Raw genomic sequence first — 13963 nt, forward strand, 5'->3', positions numbered from 1 at the left:
AAGGGTGGCAGGAGGCTTCGTGCCAGCTGCTGCTGCTGGAGATGGCCAGGCACAGCTGGCGGGACAGAGCAGTGCCTGCAGCACCTTCCTGGCAGGGAGACAAGCAGCTAAAACCACAGGAGCTGAGGCAAGGGGAAGTCGCTGATTTTCTGCCCAGCCCAGCGCTCTGGGAAAGGAGGATAAGTTGCTCCCAGTGGCCCAAAAGCCCCTGGACTGTCTGCCCATCTTCCAGTGAGTGCATCCTGGCTATCCCACCTTGGCTGTGGCTGATGGGCTGTGTGGTTCTCCTCAATGCCACCCTCTTCAGGCTGCCTTCAGCGTCGCCAGCTGAAGGGGAAAGGCAAAAGGAAAGAACAAGTAGACTTCATTTGCAGTGACAAATGGCCCTTTGTTTCCACAGCATTTCAGCTCCTCATGTCAGTGACAGCAGAGAAACATTGCCTGTTACACATATAAATCGACTGTAAAACAACCCCAAGTGCAGGCAGCCAGCGGGGACCCAGAGCTGCTGCCTGCTCTCTGCTCCCTGCCTCTTCCCCTTTGCCCAGGGAGGAGTGGGCTTGGATCTGTGGATTCCTGGTCAAACCTCAGCCGCTTCCCTGGCACGGCGCAACCTTGTCCACCCTCTGAGACTTTGTTTGCTCTCTGCTTAGCATTCCCTCCATCTCCCTGTCCATCCATCCATCTGTTTAATTCTGTGCCTGAAAGGAATTTATTGTTTAGACTCAGGTGGTCATTTGCTTGCACAAGAACATCTGGAGAGTCCAGGCTCCATGGGAGCAGCTCCTGCCCTGTACAGGGAGCCCACAATGTGCTCAAAGGCAGCCTTCTCTCCTGCCTCTGTGCTCTTGGAGCACGAGGACAAGCTGAGGGAGCTGGGAAAGGGGCCCAGCCTGGAGAAAAGGAGGCTCAGGGAGCCCTTCTGGCTCTGCACAACTCCCTGACAGGAGGGTGCAGCCAGGAAGGGCCAGGCTGTCTTCCCAGTTCACCAGTGACAGGACAAGAGGAAACAGCCTCAAGTTGTGCCAGGGTAGGTTTACATTTGGATATTAGGAGAAGTTTCTTCAGTGAAAAGGGTGGTCAGGTATAGTAAAAAAGGCAACCCCAACTCAGGGAAGAAATGATGATGCCTGCCCCAGATCAGGAGGCTGAAGGAAAGCTTTATTAAAACTATACTGTAATACATTAATATACTATTTAAAGAGAGACTATCCTATTCTACATACATACTTCTTACTTACCTAACTATCAACTCCTAACAAACTTGTAACTCTGCTGAGAGTCTGAGACACAGCTGGATCCGATTGGTCACTGAACCCAAACAACCTTCACCAGAATCCGACCCAGCAATCACTGCAGGTAAACAATCTCCACACCACATTCCACATGGGGAAAACAAAGGAGCAGAGACAAAGATTGTTTTCTCTTCTTCTCTCTGTGCTTCTCCTGAGAGACAGAATGATGTTTCTCTGTCCAGAGAATGTGAATGCCACTGTCAGGCATTGGAACAGGCTGCCCAGGGAAGTGGTGGAGTCACCATCCTTGGAAGTGTTCAAAAACCACATAAATATGGGTTGTGGGTGCGTGGTGAGCTTGGCAGTGCTGGGTTCATGGTTGAACTCGATGATCTCAGAGGCCATTTCCAGCCTTAATGATTCCATGACAGTTTACACATGTGATAAGCCCCTTAGGCCAGAGATTCCTGGTTTTGCAGTGTGAAGGGTTCCTTACTCCAGCCAAAGCTTCCAGGCCACATAAATCGTGGCTGTTTGGAGTTACACGTCCATTGCACATCCATGACAACTGACGGACAAGAAGCCTGTCCAGGGCTCTGCAGTTGTTAGAGGCCTCTCTCAATGCAAACTTCATTTTTTCCCTGCCCCAGACTCTGCTGTGCCAGGAAAAGGCAGGCTGGAAAGGCCTGGAGGTCTCACACAGTAGCAAACACCTTCTGTGAAGCAGGAGTAAAGCAGGGAGATGAGCAGAGCTCATCCTGAGGAGATGGGCCAGTTCTGCCCCAGTACCAGCAGATATTGAAATATAATTTTTTTTTTCTGAAACAACTGGCCATGAAGCCTTTTAATAACATAACAGAAAAGGTCAGGGAAAGAATTTCACACTTCTTGAGCAAGCAGGCAGCCAGTATAACTTCATGCCTTCCAGGAACAAGGCAGAGAGAACATACACTGCACCCTGAATTAACTGGGGCTCTGACACCCCCACCAGGTCCTGCCTGCCTGGTGGCCAGTGGCTTGTGATGGGTGCTGGCTTTCCTAATAGGAGCAGGATGGAAGGATGGACCCTGGAGAGGTGTGCTGAGTGTGGTGCCTCAGCTCTGGCTTGGAGCAGAGGATGTGGGGCTCTGGGATAGGAAGCTCTGGGGAAGGACCATGCTGGGGGGATGAATGGCTGTGTCCAGCTGGAGCCATGATCACAGTGACAGAATGCTTTAGGTCAGCAGGGACCTTAAAGCTCATCTAATTCCAACTCCACTGCTGTGGACAGGGACACCTTCTGCTAATCCTTAGGTCCTTGAGTCCAGAGGCAGGAGAAGCCTGTTACTCTCCATCCTGCTCCAGGCTGCCTCATTGCCAGCAGCTGGGAGTAGTGCCACTGCTTCACAAGCCCTCCCTCCACACCTCAGCTGGGACAGGAGAAGAAAGGGAAGTCTGAGGGCTCCGTGCCCAATGGCTGTGAAGGGGACTGGTGCTGCTCTGGCATCAGACATAGCTGCCCAGGTCTCTGCTCCTTCCTCTCCCAGGCATGGAGGGTTGAAAGCAGGGGAGGGTTTGGAAGCAGTGGAGGGTTTGGAAGGAGTCCCCTGGGCTCATTCTGGTGGGGCTCCCTGAGGAGCTCTTCTGCAGCCTGGCCAGAGCAAGGAGGGAGCTTTCAGCTGGAAAGTTTTTTTGGCCGGAAGAAGCTACATAAACATGGCCTTGCTTGTGAGGTCACCAACACCCAGCCCAGCTTCCAGTGAGCTCCCTCCAACAGGGAGAGGAGGGGGCAGCTCAGCCCAGCATCCCCTCCTGTCCCTGGGGTGGTGCTTGGCTGGGAGGCTCAGGGAAGGTGCTGAGCCCGTGGCATCTCGGGGTCCTGCCTCACTGCAGAGCTGCAGGGTGTGACAGCAGAGAGCACAGTGCCCCTCCAAAGCTGCCTTCGGACACTGCTGCTTTGTCAGCAGCTGCCAGGGGCCTCCTAAAGCTGTGCTCCAGTTGCTGATGGATTTGCTAGACCTGGAGAATGGGGAAGGGGCCTAAGACGGCCCAGCAGGAGGCGGGAATTAAGGGGCGGGAGATCTCCTTAAGCTCCTCGTACTCCACAGATCTGCACAGCAAAGTCCTCCTGAAAAGCTCCGATAACCAAAATCATTAAAGCCCAAACAAACCAAGAGTAACTTGTTTTTAACACAACAATGCATTTGATTTGCCTTGAAGTGTCTGGAGAAAAATGGTTCTCCAGGGAAGTGTGGAAAGTAATCCTAGCTCTGTGATCCCTCCTCTCTGCTTTATTTGCCCCGGTCTGGCTTGGCTGCACAGGCTGGGATCAGTGGCTGTGGGCTCCATCAACTGGCTGCCAAGCAGCAGAGAGCTGGGGGGATGCTGCCAGCCCCCTTCCTGCTCTCCTGTGGGAACCCTGCATGCTGAGAATTTTAGACTTTCCATGCTGACAGACACTGACCCCCAAGAGAGAACACTGCGTTTGATCTGAGGCCGTGGAGAAGCTTCCAAAATTGAATGATAGCACTGGGATTGTGGGTGTGGAGTTTGAGTAGAAGTGTGTGATATCACATGGTGGGAAACTTAGAGTTTAAGGTTTTAGAATATGGTAATATATATAAAGCAAGATGGAGGTTTTAGGGGGGAGGCTGATCCTTCTTCTTCACCTCCTTCTCCGTGGGTTTGGGTGGTTTTGTGTCATTGGATAAAGTCCTCATTGCAGCACAGGGAGGCATGGAGGGGCTTGCAGGGAATGAATTACCCACTTGCTCTCCTCCAAGCCCCACACAAGCATCTCCCAGCAGGCATTAGCCCCTGCCCTTCCTGATCCTGTCCTGCCAGCTCTTCCTGACTCCAGCCAGGTCAGGCATGGATCAGATAGATGAGCCATGCTTTGGAAGCCACATCAGCACCTCTCTGGGATGGTCTGTATAGCTATTTGTCCCAAATCCTTGCTGAGTTATGACTTCCTTCTCTGTGGGATGTCCTCCTCCCAAATCCCTGAGAGGTTATGTGCTCTGCCTTGCCTTGGTGTCCTCCTTGCCCTGAAACACCTCTGGCCTGGGGTGGGGCTGAGATTCTTCTGAAAGCAACCACCCTCAGGGAGTCTGAAATGGATATGGAGACTTTTCAGAGCTTTAAATACACACACACACACACACACACACACACACAGAGTACTTCTGGGCAAGCTGCCAGTGGGCTTTCCACAGTTTTCTTTTGGAGACCCTCAGAAACAGTGTGAGCATCTCCAGCAGACCTCAGATTATAAACTGTGGTGTCCAATTCAACCAGCAGGCATCGATTTCAGCACGGGAATGATTCTCTGTATCTTGTGATATGTGGCAAGGCAGGTAAAATAAGCACCCTGTTCCCTCGTGGCTTGATAACCTGAATCTCTAAGGCAGTCTTGTGTGTAAAAAACCCCACTACTTTCTCTGTTTTTTATGAATCTGGATTAAAAAATTCAGATTATTTGATGGAGAGAAGGTGAAGAGATGCTGTCCCTGTGATTCTGGCAAATGCATTAGCCTGTGCATTCTTATGTTATGTGTGTACATTCTAAATATATATATATATATATATATATATATATATATATATATATATATATATACACACACATATGGGTTCACATTCCTGAGCAGTCCCTTTCTCCTACCCCTCCAGGGTTGTCCCCTCCCTGAACATCATCCCCAGCACATCCATTCACCTGGATTCTCATCTTCCCCTCCCTGCCACTGCACTTCCTCTGGAGAAGCCCTGTTAGTAAGAACCTAATGAAGTAAATGTGCTAATTAACCTTCCATTACTCTCCTCATTAAATCAACCTTTAATTTGGTTGGCAAAGTTCCTCTCCTTTGCCACCCAGCTGTCAGTTTTCTTCTGCTGCCTCAATCTCTCTTTGGCCTCCTGTTGGAGATGGGAAAATCAATCCCAGCCTGATTTTCTTTCCCCTTCTTTCCAGCCAGCTGTAAACGCCAGTCAACAAGAAAGTAATAATGTACTTTTCCCACCCTGGCAAGGAGAGTTGCAGACATCAATAAACAGCTATTTAGGATGCAAATCACTTTCCCAATCAGCCATCAGCCTTTGAGTTTGGCTGGGATGGTGCCATGGTCTGTGGGCTCCAGCATCCCCTCACGGCGCTCCCACATCCCATCATGCTGCTTTGCAGCCATCCCAGAGCAACTGTGGGATGCCCAGAGAGTTGCATCCCTCTGGGTTTGTCCCATTCCAAGTCCTGATGTGGGTGGAATGAGGCTTTGCAAGCCTTTGGGGGTTCTTCTGGTTCCCTTCAGGACTCACCCCACGCTGCATCCCGCCGTCCCTGTGGCCAAGGGCACTCTCTATCCCCCAATACCTGTGGAGCTGTCACTGTCTGTTGTTTCTTGGTGATCCCCAAAGCTTTTCTTTCCCTGTTTTTTTGAGGAACAAATAAATGCAGGGGGGCAGAAGCAGTTGGGGATCAAAGGCAATAGTAGAGGCTGCAGCTCTGAAGTGCTGGTGGGTGAGGGGCTCACCTTGCAAGCCAATGGATGGATAAAAAGGCATCCAAGGATCTTCCATGGGGAATCAGCGTGGGATAAACCATCCCCTGTCCCTTCAGTGGCACCTGGGGTGCTCTCCCAGCATTAGGACCAGAGACTGGTGCAGCCCATCGTGTCATGGTGGTCGGCAGGGCTGCCACCATGAGGACAGCACAGGGCTTCTCAACCTTTTTCAGCTGACTGAGCCTCTGCATTTTGCTCAGAGGGTTGAGTTTGTGTCCTGCTCTGTGGGGACTCATCTGCCCCACCTACGTTAGGAGTACCTTGCTCCTCCTCTACCTTCTCGCATGGGTTATGGAAGTACAGGGTGGGGAAACACTGGGAGGACTCCCAGCCCAGCTTCCTCCTTTCCTTCTGCTTTATGTGGATGGAAAATGTCTTGGAAAGTCCTTGCTGCAGAGGAGGAATGGACAGGGTAACTGGGGACTGCCAGCCAAATGTCCGGGGCAAGCTGGGTGCTGCAGAGGCTCAGACGTGTGGAGAGGATCTAAGAAAGCAGGAGGGCATTCAGGGGGCACTGGTGGGAATATGAAAGCATGGCTCAGCAGCAGCTCGTGGAGGCTGGAGAACTCTCAGCTGGACGTTTCTGATGTCCTCCAAGCCTGGGCTTTGTCCTTTCTTCCAGCCCTTCTCCCCACCTGTGGCCCACACAGCTCTCCCTCCCTGTCAGCATCTTAATTGATCTTGTTGTTCACAATCCCCCCCCTCCCCAGTGCTCCATCTCCAGCTGTGCTTAAACAGAACAAAATCTCTTCCAATTTCCCTGCCGCTTAAAAGAAAATTGAATCCTTTATCTGCAAGAGGAGAGGAAAACTGCAAACACAAGAAACAGTAAAGAGTTAAATAATCAAAGCAGATGATTCCAAATTGCCTGGAAAGTTAAACATGAATGGCTTGGCTTCTTCCTGCGTGCTCCTTGGGTTTTTACAAGTATAAAAATATGCTTGCACTCCTTGTTCCCATTAAATATTCTTATCAAGCCAGCTCTGTAAATAAAGGGAAGGGGAGGAGGGAGTTACCAGTCATGATTGACAGATCTGAAGTCCTCGTCTTTCTGTCAGGGCCCAGTGCTCTTTGGCTGTGTTTATCTCTTTAATCTAAATATCAATCCGTGAGACCGAAATGGGGTGGAATAGGAATCATGACAGCCCGAGAGCTGAGGAGAGAGAGAGAGAGAGAGAGAGAATTATTGCAGCTTCTGCAGCCTCTCCCTGTCCTGATGGAGCTGTCAGGAAAAATGCACAGCTAGAGCAGAGGTGGGAAAACAAAACAAAATCACAGCCTGGCCCCTTCCCCCTGCCCAACCGAAAAGAAAAAAAAGGAAAAAACCCGACTGTGAGAGGGGAAAGAAAATCAGGAAGCAAATGCAGCCCTGCTCCTGTCCAAATTGCACAAGCCAGGCAGCAGGATTCCCCCCCATGCCTCCCACTCTTCCCAGCAGGAGATGGGGTTGGGTGGTTTTCCTTTGCTGCTGGCTTTGCCTGGTGATTTGGGATGTGGCTGAGAGTTCAAGGGAGAAGTTTTCCCAAGGTGATGCTCTTTGCCATGTGAACACCCTGGCCTCACACCTCCTTCTCAGCAGTCCCTTTAGGGCCATCACTGTCTTCACCTGGATGCATCCTCTCCCAGACTCCTCATGCTTTTACACCCACAGAGTTCCTATGGAGCCAACACTCCTGTGATTTTAATCTGTTTTCAAAGCTGCCCTCAGCCCCCATGTCTCTCCCAAGGCTGTTTCCTCAAGCAAAGGGCTCCCATGGGAATCGGCACCCAGGGGTTGCTGCTGGCTGAGTGACACTGTGACATGGGCATTGTCACCCCTAGACAGATGACCTTGAGCTGCCCCTGGTGCTGCTGACGTGCTCAGGTTGGTGTTAGAGGAGGGTAATTTGCCTGAACCGAGCGTTTAGGAACCATTAGATGTGCAAATCAGTTGGGTTTTGCCATTCCCTTTCTCCAGCTGGAATGCAACATGTTCATGTCCATCTCTGGGACCTGTTCAGCCCATCCCTCCTCCTTTGTTTTATCCCCCCTGTGCCTGCTGGGCCTCTCACCTGCGTGAGGTGCAGTTGCAGATGGTGGGTGGCGTGATCGGCTTCCCAGAGCTCTTGCAAAACACTTTAGTGATCCTTGAGAATTTATATTTCTTCCACCAGACTTTGACCTTAATTTCTTCCATTTTGCTGGGCTGTAAAATTCATTAGAGACCCAACAGCGAAGTGATTGAGATGTCAGGCCAGGCAGTTGTGGGGTTATTTAATCGCTGAGATGTGCCACTTGCCATTTAGGTGGACAACAGGAGAATATGAAATCAATGCGCTTCATTAGCGGAGGACTTGCACCCAGCTCCAGTAAAACCCGTGGGCATTTAAATGGTCTTGGGTGTCACCAGTGAAAATCCATGCTGGAAGAGCCTGTTTATCTCACTTTTGGGCCATCTTCTGTCACCTGGTGTTTTAAAGCCCAGTCTCCAGCCATTCCAGCAGCCTGGCTACAGTAAATCACTGCCCGCTAAATCACGGCTGCCCAGGCAAGTGTTAACCTTGCCTGTGTGGAGCTGATGTTGCAGGGGCTGCTGTTATAAAACACAATCAGGAAGGCTCTTGTTTTCCCCGGTGGCTGGCAGAAGAGGTGGGGAAAAGCTCTGCCATTCCCAGGGGGGTTGATTGACTATTTTTCCCCCCTAGCCGGGTTCAGCGCAGCCCTCCGGGGTCATTAGCGCCGATTGAGCTGGCTGGCCCTGGGCAGGGTTTGGAGCCGCTGGGGAAGCAGTGGCAGGCCAGCATTGCCTTGATTCCCCACTCCCTCTTTCCCAGCTAATCACTGGAGCCACTGGGCTCCAGTGCCAGCCAGCCACCGGCTCTGATTGCCACCTCCCGCCAGGCAGCCTCTCTGTAAAAGCCTGGGGGAGACCACGGCCGGGCCAGGCAATGCTGACAAAAGAGCTGTTTTCCGACTAAAGTCATTCCATAATAACTTTAAGTAGGTTTTCCATTGGTTTTCCATTCGGCTTTTGCAGCCCGGTGATTGCATCTCATGGAAGCCCTTGGCCCTTCACATTTGTCTCCTCCAAATCAAAATCAAATCCCAATCCCAGTGGCTACCAGCAGTTAGCTGTTATTCCCCTGGGACCTGAGCTTGCCTTGAGGAAGGAATGTTTGGGTGGCTGCCTACTTAATACATGCAGGTTTTGGTGGCTCCAAAAATCAGTCGGACACCAGGGCATGGCTTCCCACCCTGGAATTCCTGTACCACAGTCTGAGCAGCCCGTGGCTGTCCAAGTCAGCCCCAAGCAGCAACTAGATCTGCCTCGCTTTCCTAGAAAAGAAAACAAACAAACAAACAAAAAAAAAAATAGGAAGTAGATGGGAATCCTCCTTCTGTTTGCTTTCCCAAGCCACAGGCATCTTGCTGGAGCAAGCCAGGGGAGCAGGCATGGACGAGGCTCTGCCCGGTCATTCCAGTAACCTGACAGGACTTTTTGACGTCCTGTAATTGCTTTCCTGCCACAACTCTTTTAAGCAGAGAGCTCCTGACCAAAGCAATTTGTTCCCCATCAATTTTTATTTCCTGCTTTGTGCATGTGAGGGAGGGAAAACAAAGAGGGCGAAGGAGAACAAACAGAGCTGGGACCTGCTCCGGTGGGAAAGGTGGGAAGGGTTTGGCTCTTCAGCCAGGCAGGACATGGCAGCCCTGATCACCATTCCAATGAGCTCTGCTCACCCCTGCACCCAACTTCCAACTGCTTATCCCTGTCTGACGGTTTTGGGAGGAGGAGTGCCATCCCGCTGGCTCTGTGGGGGATCTGAGCCACCTCGAAGGCTCTTCTTGGTTGTTTAAGCCCTCCGACTCCTCCTGCCGTGCTCCCCGAAGCTGCTGCGAGTAGAGTTAATCTCCGGCAGTTTAAGGAGTCGTTGAGTGGGTCTGGCGGATGATGAATGTCGAAACCATTACCGGGTGAAGCTCCATGGAGCTGTTTAAAACTGAATTCTCCCATGTAAATTTCTGCTCCATCAATCCTGATGACATGTCAAACATTGCTATTGTTTCCTGAACAAATTGGATGACATGCCCTTTCCTGCAGAATTGCCCACGAGTGCAGAACTGCTCGCCAGCTCCTCGCTTTTGTCTCCAGCTCTGCTGGCCTGTGGGTGGGGAAGGGTGGATATGATGGCCCTTAGTGGGACAAAAGGAGACATCCCAAATATTTGTGGTTGGGGGATGCAGATGGACAGAGAGCCAGGCCGTGAGTATTTTTGTGTGATTTGTGTGCTGGGTGCCCACATCATGCTGCAGGAGAGTAAATTAATCCTTTGGGTTATCCAGGCTTCCTCTTCTTGCCACTCTCCCAGAGTTTAGCTGCACAAATGTGGGATTTTTTTAGAAATGGTCTGTGCTGGTGACAGCTCATAAAAGTACAGATGTGGACCCGCGTTTTCATCCTGCCCTTTTGCAGGCTCCAGTGGGCAAATCCCGCTTTAATATTCCGGGCAGGAGAGGAGAGCCGTAAAAGCCATTTGATTGCTTCTCCAGGTGGAACCCCGAGAAACTTCCAGCCAGATGCCTTTCCTCCCAGGGCTGTGGGGATGGATGCTTGCATGCTGGCGGGGGAAACGAGTCAGTGATTGGGAAAAGCCACAGGAAAACAGCTGGCACCCCGGGATTGCTGACAGCTCGGTGGGGTTTGGGGTGCTCCGCAGGCGTGTGCTCTCTCACAGCCCTCGGCATCGCTCTGCAAAGGGAGTGTGCTTTGCCTCCCTAGGGGCTTGAGCAGCTGAGCATCCTTTTTTACCCTTAGAGGGGAAAAAGCTTGGTAATGCAGAAACAGGTGAAGATCCCAAATTAAATATGCTGAGCGTGCGTGGTTTGGGTTTTTGTTTTTTTTTTTAGCATGTTCCCTGTCACGCTCAACTAACCTGCTCCATTGCCCAGCATTATCTTCATGATGCTCCGTTGCCAGGAAAGCCATCCAGCCGGCCTCACCTTCCACCTCTCTGGTGTAAATCAGGGACATTAATTAGCCTGGCTGGTGAGGTGGGGGATGGGGCAGAGTCAGGCTGCCTGTCCTCCTGGCTCCTCTGGAGAGGGGCTTTTTGCCTCACTGGCACTTTTGATGTCATCACAGCTTGTGGTCCAGCCACCCTCCTGGCTCCCCTCTCCCCAGGGCTCCCATTCCCTCTTCGCTAACCTTCTTTTAACCTTCCTCCTTCCCTGTTTGTATTTTTTTTTCCCCTCGTCAGAAGAAAATTACACTTTCCCAGTGTTGTCTGTCACTGCAATAAGCACTTACGAGTGCAATTGTATGGGGCCAAATGAAGGGAATTCATTTTGCCCGTGCTTTCTGGTACTGTCAGACCCCCTGTAAATCATTATCTCATCACCAGCCCATCCAGGTGCATGGAAAATGCTTTTCTGGGCTCTGCTCTCGCACCAGCCACTCAGGAATGAATGGAACTGAGGGATTCACAGCAGTTGTGGGCACAGAAGTAATGGATAGCAAAAATTCTGGCTGGAGGTTGAGGGTTGGCAGTGCTGAGGGTGCTCGAAGCGCTCAAGGATTTCGGGGAGAGAGGACCCAAAAAAGGGGCTGGTGGCAGGTGTTAGGATGGGGGATTAACCCCAAAATGAGTTGGCTGAAGGATGCTGGTGTGGGCAGATGGTGGGTTGACCCCACTTCTCTCCAAGTGTTTCCATATGGAAGAGTTGCCACGCTCTGCCTGGGGTGGAGCACATCCATGGATGTGCTCTGGGAGGGAAGATGGACCTCAGAGGGACTTGTCCCCCAGGAGTGCGTGCTGCTCACTCTCTGAGCATCTCTCCAGGCAGATTTCTGCAGATTTGTTCCATTTTACCCAACACACTTCCAATGCCCAGAAAGGAAATCACATTGCAGCAGTGGAGAGGAAAATCAGCAGAATCAGGAGGTCTGGAAGGCTGGATCCTCCAGAGCACCCTTCGGCTAGCACCAAGCAGCAGGAGTTCACTTCTCAGCCTGGGAAAGTGTCTGGGGAGAAAAACTTAAATAATCCTGTCTAGTTTTCCTGCCTTTTGCTCTGTGTCACCCCGTGGTGTGGCAGGGGAGCAGCACATGGGGGTGAAGCTGTGCTCAAGCTCCTGCTCTGCTGTCAAGGGTAATCAAGGCCATCGATAAATCAGGAAGGTTTCAGGAACAGGCCGTGTTCCATGCCACTCCTAAAATACAGCCTTTTCCTGGTATCTGCACATAAAATGTGTCTTTGACCCTGCTTCTTCACAGACCTGTTGGTCTCTAAGTAATCCAGACAGGACTCAATTTAGAAAATATACTGGGGGAGAAAAAGGATATTTGGGGGATTGCATTCTGCTTTCCTCACCTAAAAATAAAATTTTCTGTCCCTTTTTCCTGCTGCCACTCATGCATATTTTATATATTCATTAGAGCAAAGACTTTAAAACACAAATAAATCTTGCTTTGCTCATCCAGAGCTGACACAGTGAGTTGTGAACACCTTCCCCAGAAGGTGCTGGTCATTTACCCGTGACCAGCCTGCTCCAGCTCCAGCAGCTGCTGGTGGAGTAGATGCATCCCGCAGCATTCCGAGCCACTCCATCCGTGGGAATACAGCAGATTGCACCCCCAGAAGGGCTGTCCTTTTGGAAAGCTCACTATTCCTTGCTTTTCCAGGTCTGTATTTTTACCTGGGGCGCCATTCTGAAATGTGATGGATTTTTATTCCTCTACTCTTGTCGTGGTTTGACATTGGCACCCACGAAAGCTGTTCACTCACCCTCCCCTGCCACAGCTGGGCAGAGGAGAGAAAAAAAATTAACAAAGGGTTCATGAGTCGAGATAAGGACTGGGAGAACACACTCCAAGGGGAGGTGCAAAGTGAGTTTATTGCTAATAAAATCAGAGGAGGATATTGAGAAGTAAAGTAAGCTGTTATAAACCACTTTCTTCTCCCCAAACCCTCCCTCCTTCCCACTGACAGAACAGGGGACAGGGTGTGGGGGTTTGGGTCAGTTCATCACCTAAGGTTTTCTTCTTCTTGGCTCAGGGAGAGGAGTCCTTCCCAGTAACACCATGGGGTCCCTCCTGCGGGGGACAGTTCTCTGTGAACTTCTCCAGCATGGGTCCAAATGTCATGAGCAGCACTCCTGCCATACCTGCTGCAACCTGAGTCCCTCCCACAGGCACACTGTCGTCCCCAAACTGCTGCAGTGTGGGTCACCCTTCCATGGGGTGCAGTCCTCCAAGGACAGGCTGCTCCAGCCTGGGAGCAGGGCCCTTCTCTCCACCAGGTCTTCCACTGGAGCACAGCCTCCTCCAGCTGCTTTTCTTCTTAAATCTGTCATCACAGAGGCATTACCATCATCTCTAATTTTTGGCCAGCAGCATGTCCATCTTCAGAGCCATCAGGGCCTGGCTCTGCCAGACATGGTGGAAGCTTCCAGCAGCTTCTCACAGAAGCCACCTCTGTGGCCCCCTGCTACCAAAAACCAGCCCCTGCAAGCCCAACACAACTCTAGATTGCGCAGGGAAGGATGTGAGTTGTGGCTGCAGAGTCCCAGCTTTCTGTCTTCCACAGGGTCAGGAAGGGTGGCCCTCAGGAATTACTCATGGAGACTTTTATTTCAGGTGTGCTTCCCAGGTTAGCTTTGTGTGTCAGGGGTAGTAAGTAGGTGTAACATTTCCCACTGCCAAAGGTTTTGGGAGCGATGCTGAGGAATGTTGATGGAGGGCTGTTAGCCAGAGCAGGCTGGGAGCCAGGGATGAGCAGAGGAGTGCAAGCAGCCCCTGCCCTGCGGCTCTTGAGGGATAAATGGCAGCACAGCAGGTCTGCAGAGCTGTGTTCAATGCAACGTTTCCATAAATGCCTTCATTTATTAATTACATTTTACGTTTTCCAGGCAACTGACAATGATGTGGGCACATATGGGAAAGTCAGTTATTTCTTCAGCGATGACCCTGACCGGTAAGTGTGACTGACTGGCAGGAGTTTGAGCCTCCAAAATCCTCTTCTAACCCCACTAGGCAGTCACAGGGCGACAAAAGGCATTGGTTACGTCCTACCTGTGAAATGCCCTATGATCCCCTGTCTGTGCTATCTCCCAGAGGTGCGAGCTCAGCACATGCCTGGTGCTCAGCATGTTTAATTGCTTTGCAAAGGTGGGACCTGCAGGCACCAGCATTGCTTGAGACCAGTAAATGGTTTC

At 51.2% G+C, this 13963-nt stretch overlaps 1 protein-coding gene across 1 annotated transcript in view; it reads left to right on the forward strand.

Annotated features, from left to right (window-relative positions):
- CDH23 (cadherin related 23) overlaps positions 1-13963 on the forward strand; it is a 189905-nt gene that overhangs the window by 114982 nt on the left and 60960 nt on the right. Inside the window, exon 14 of the mRNA XM_053984267.1 lies at positions 13658-13722. Coding sequence (XP_053840242.1) covers positions 13658-13722 — 65 coding nt within the window. The remainder of the gene's footprint in view (positions 1-13657; positions 13723-13963) is intronic.

This window comes from Vidua macroura, chromosome 8, assembly GCF_024509145.1.
Source record: "Vidua macroura isolate BioBank_ID:100142 chromosome 8, ASM2450914v1, whole genome shotgun sequence".
Classification (NCBI taxonomy): domain Eukaryota; kingdom Metazoa; phylum Chordata; class Aves; order Passeriformes; family Viduidae; genus Vidua; species Vidua macroura.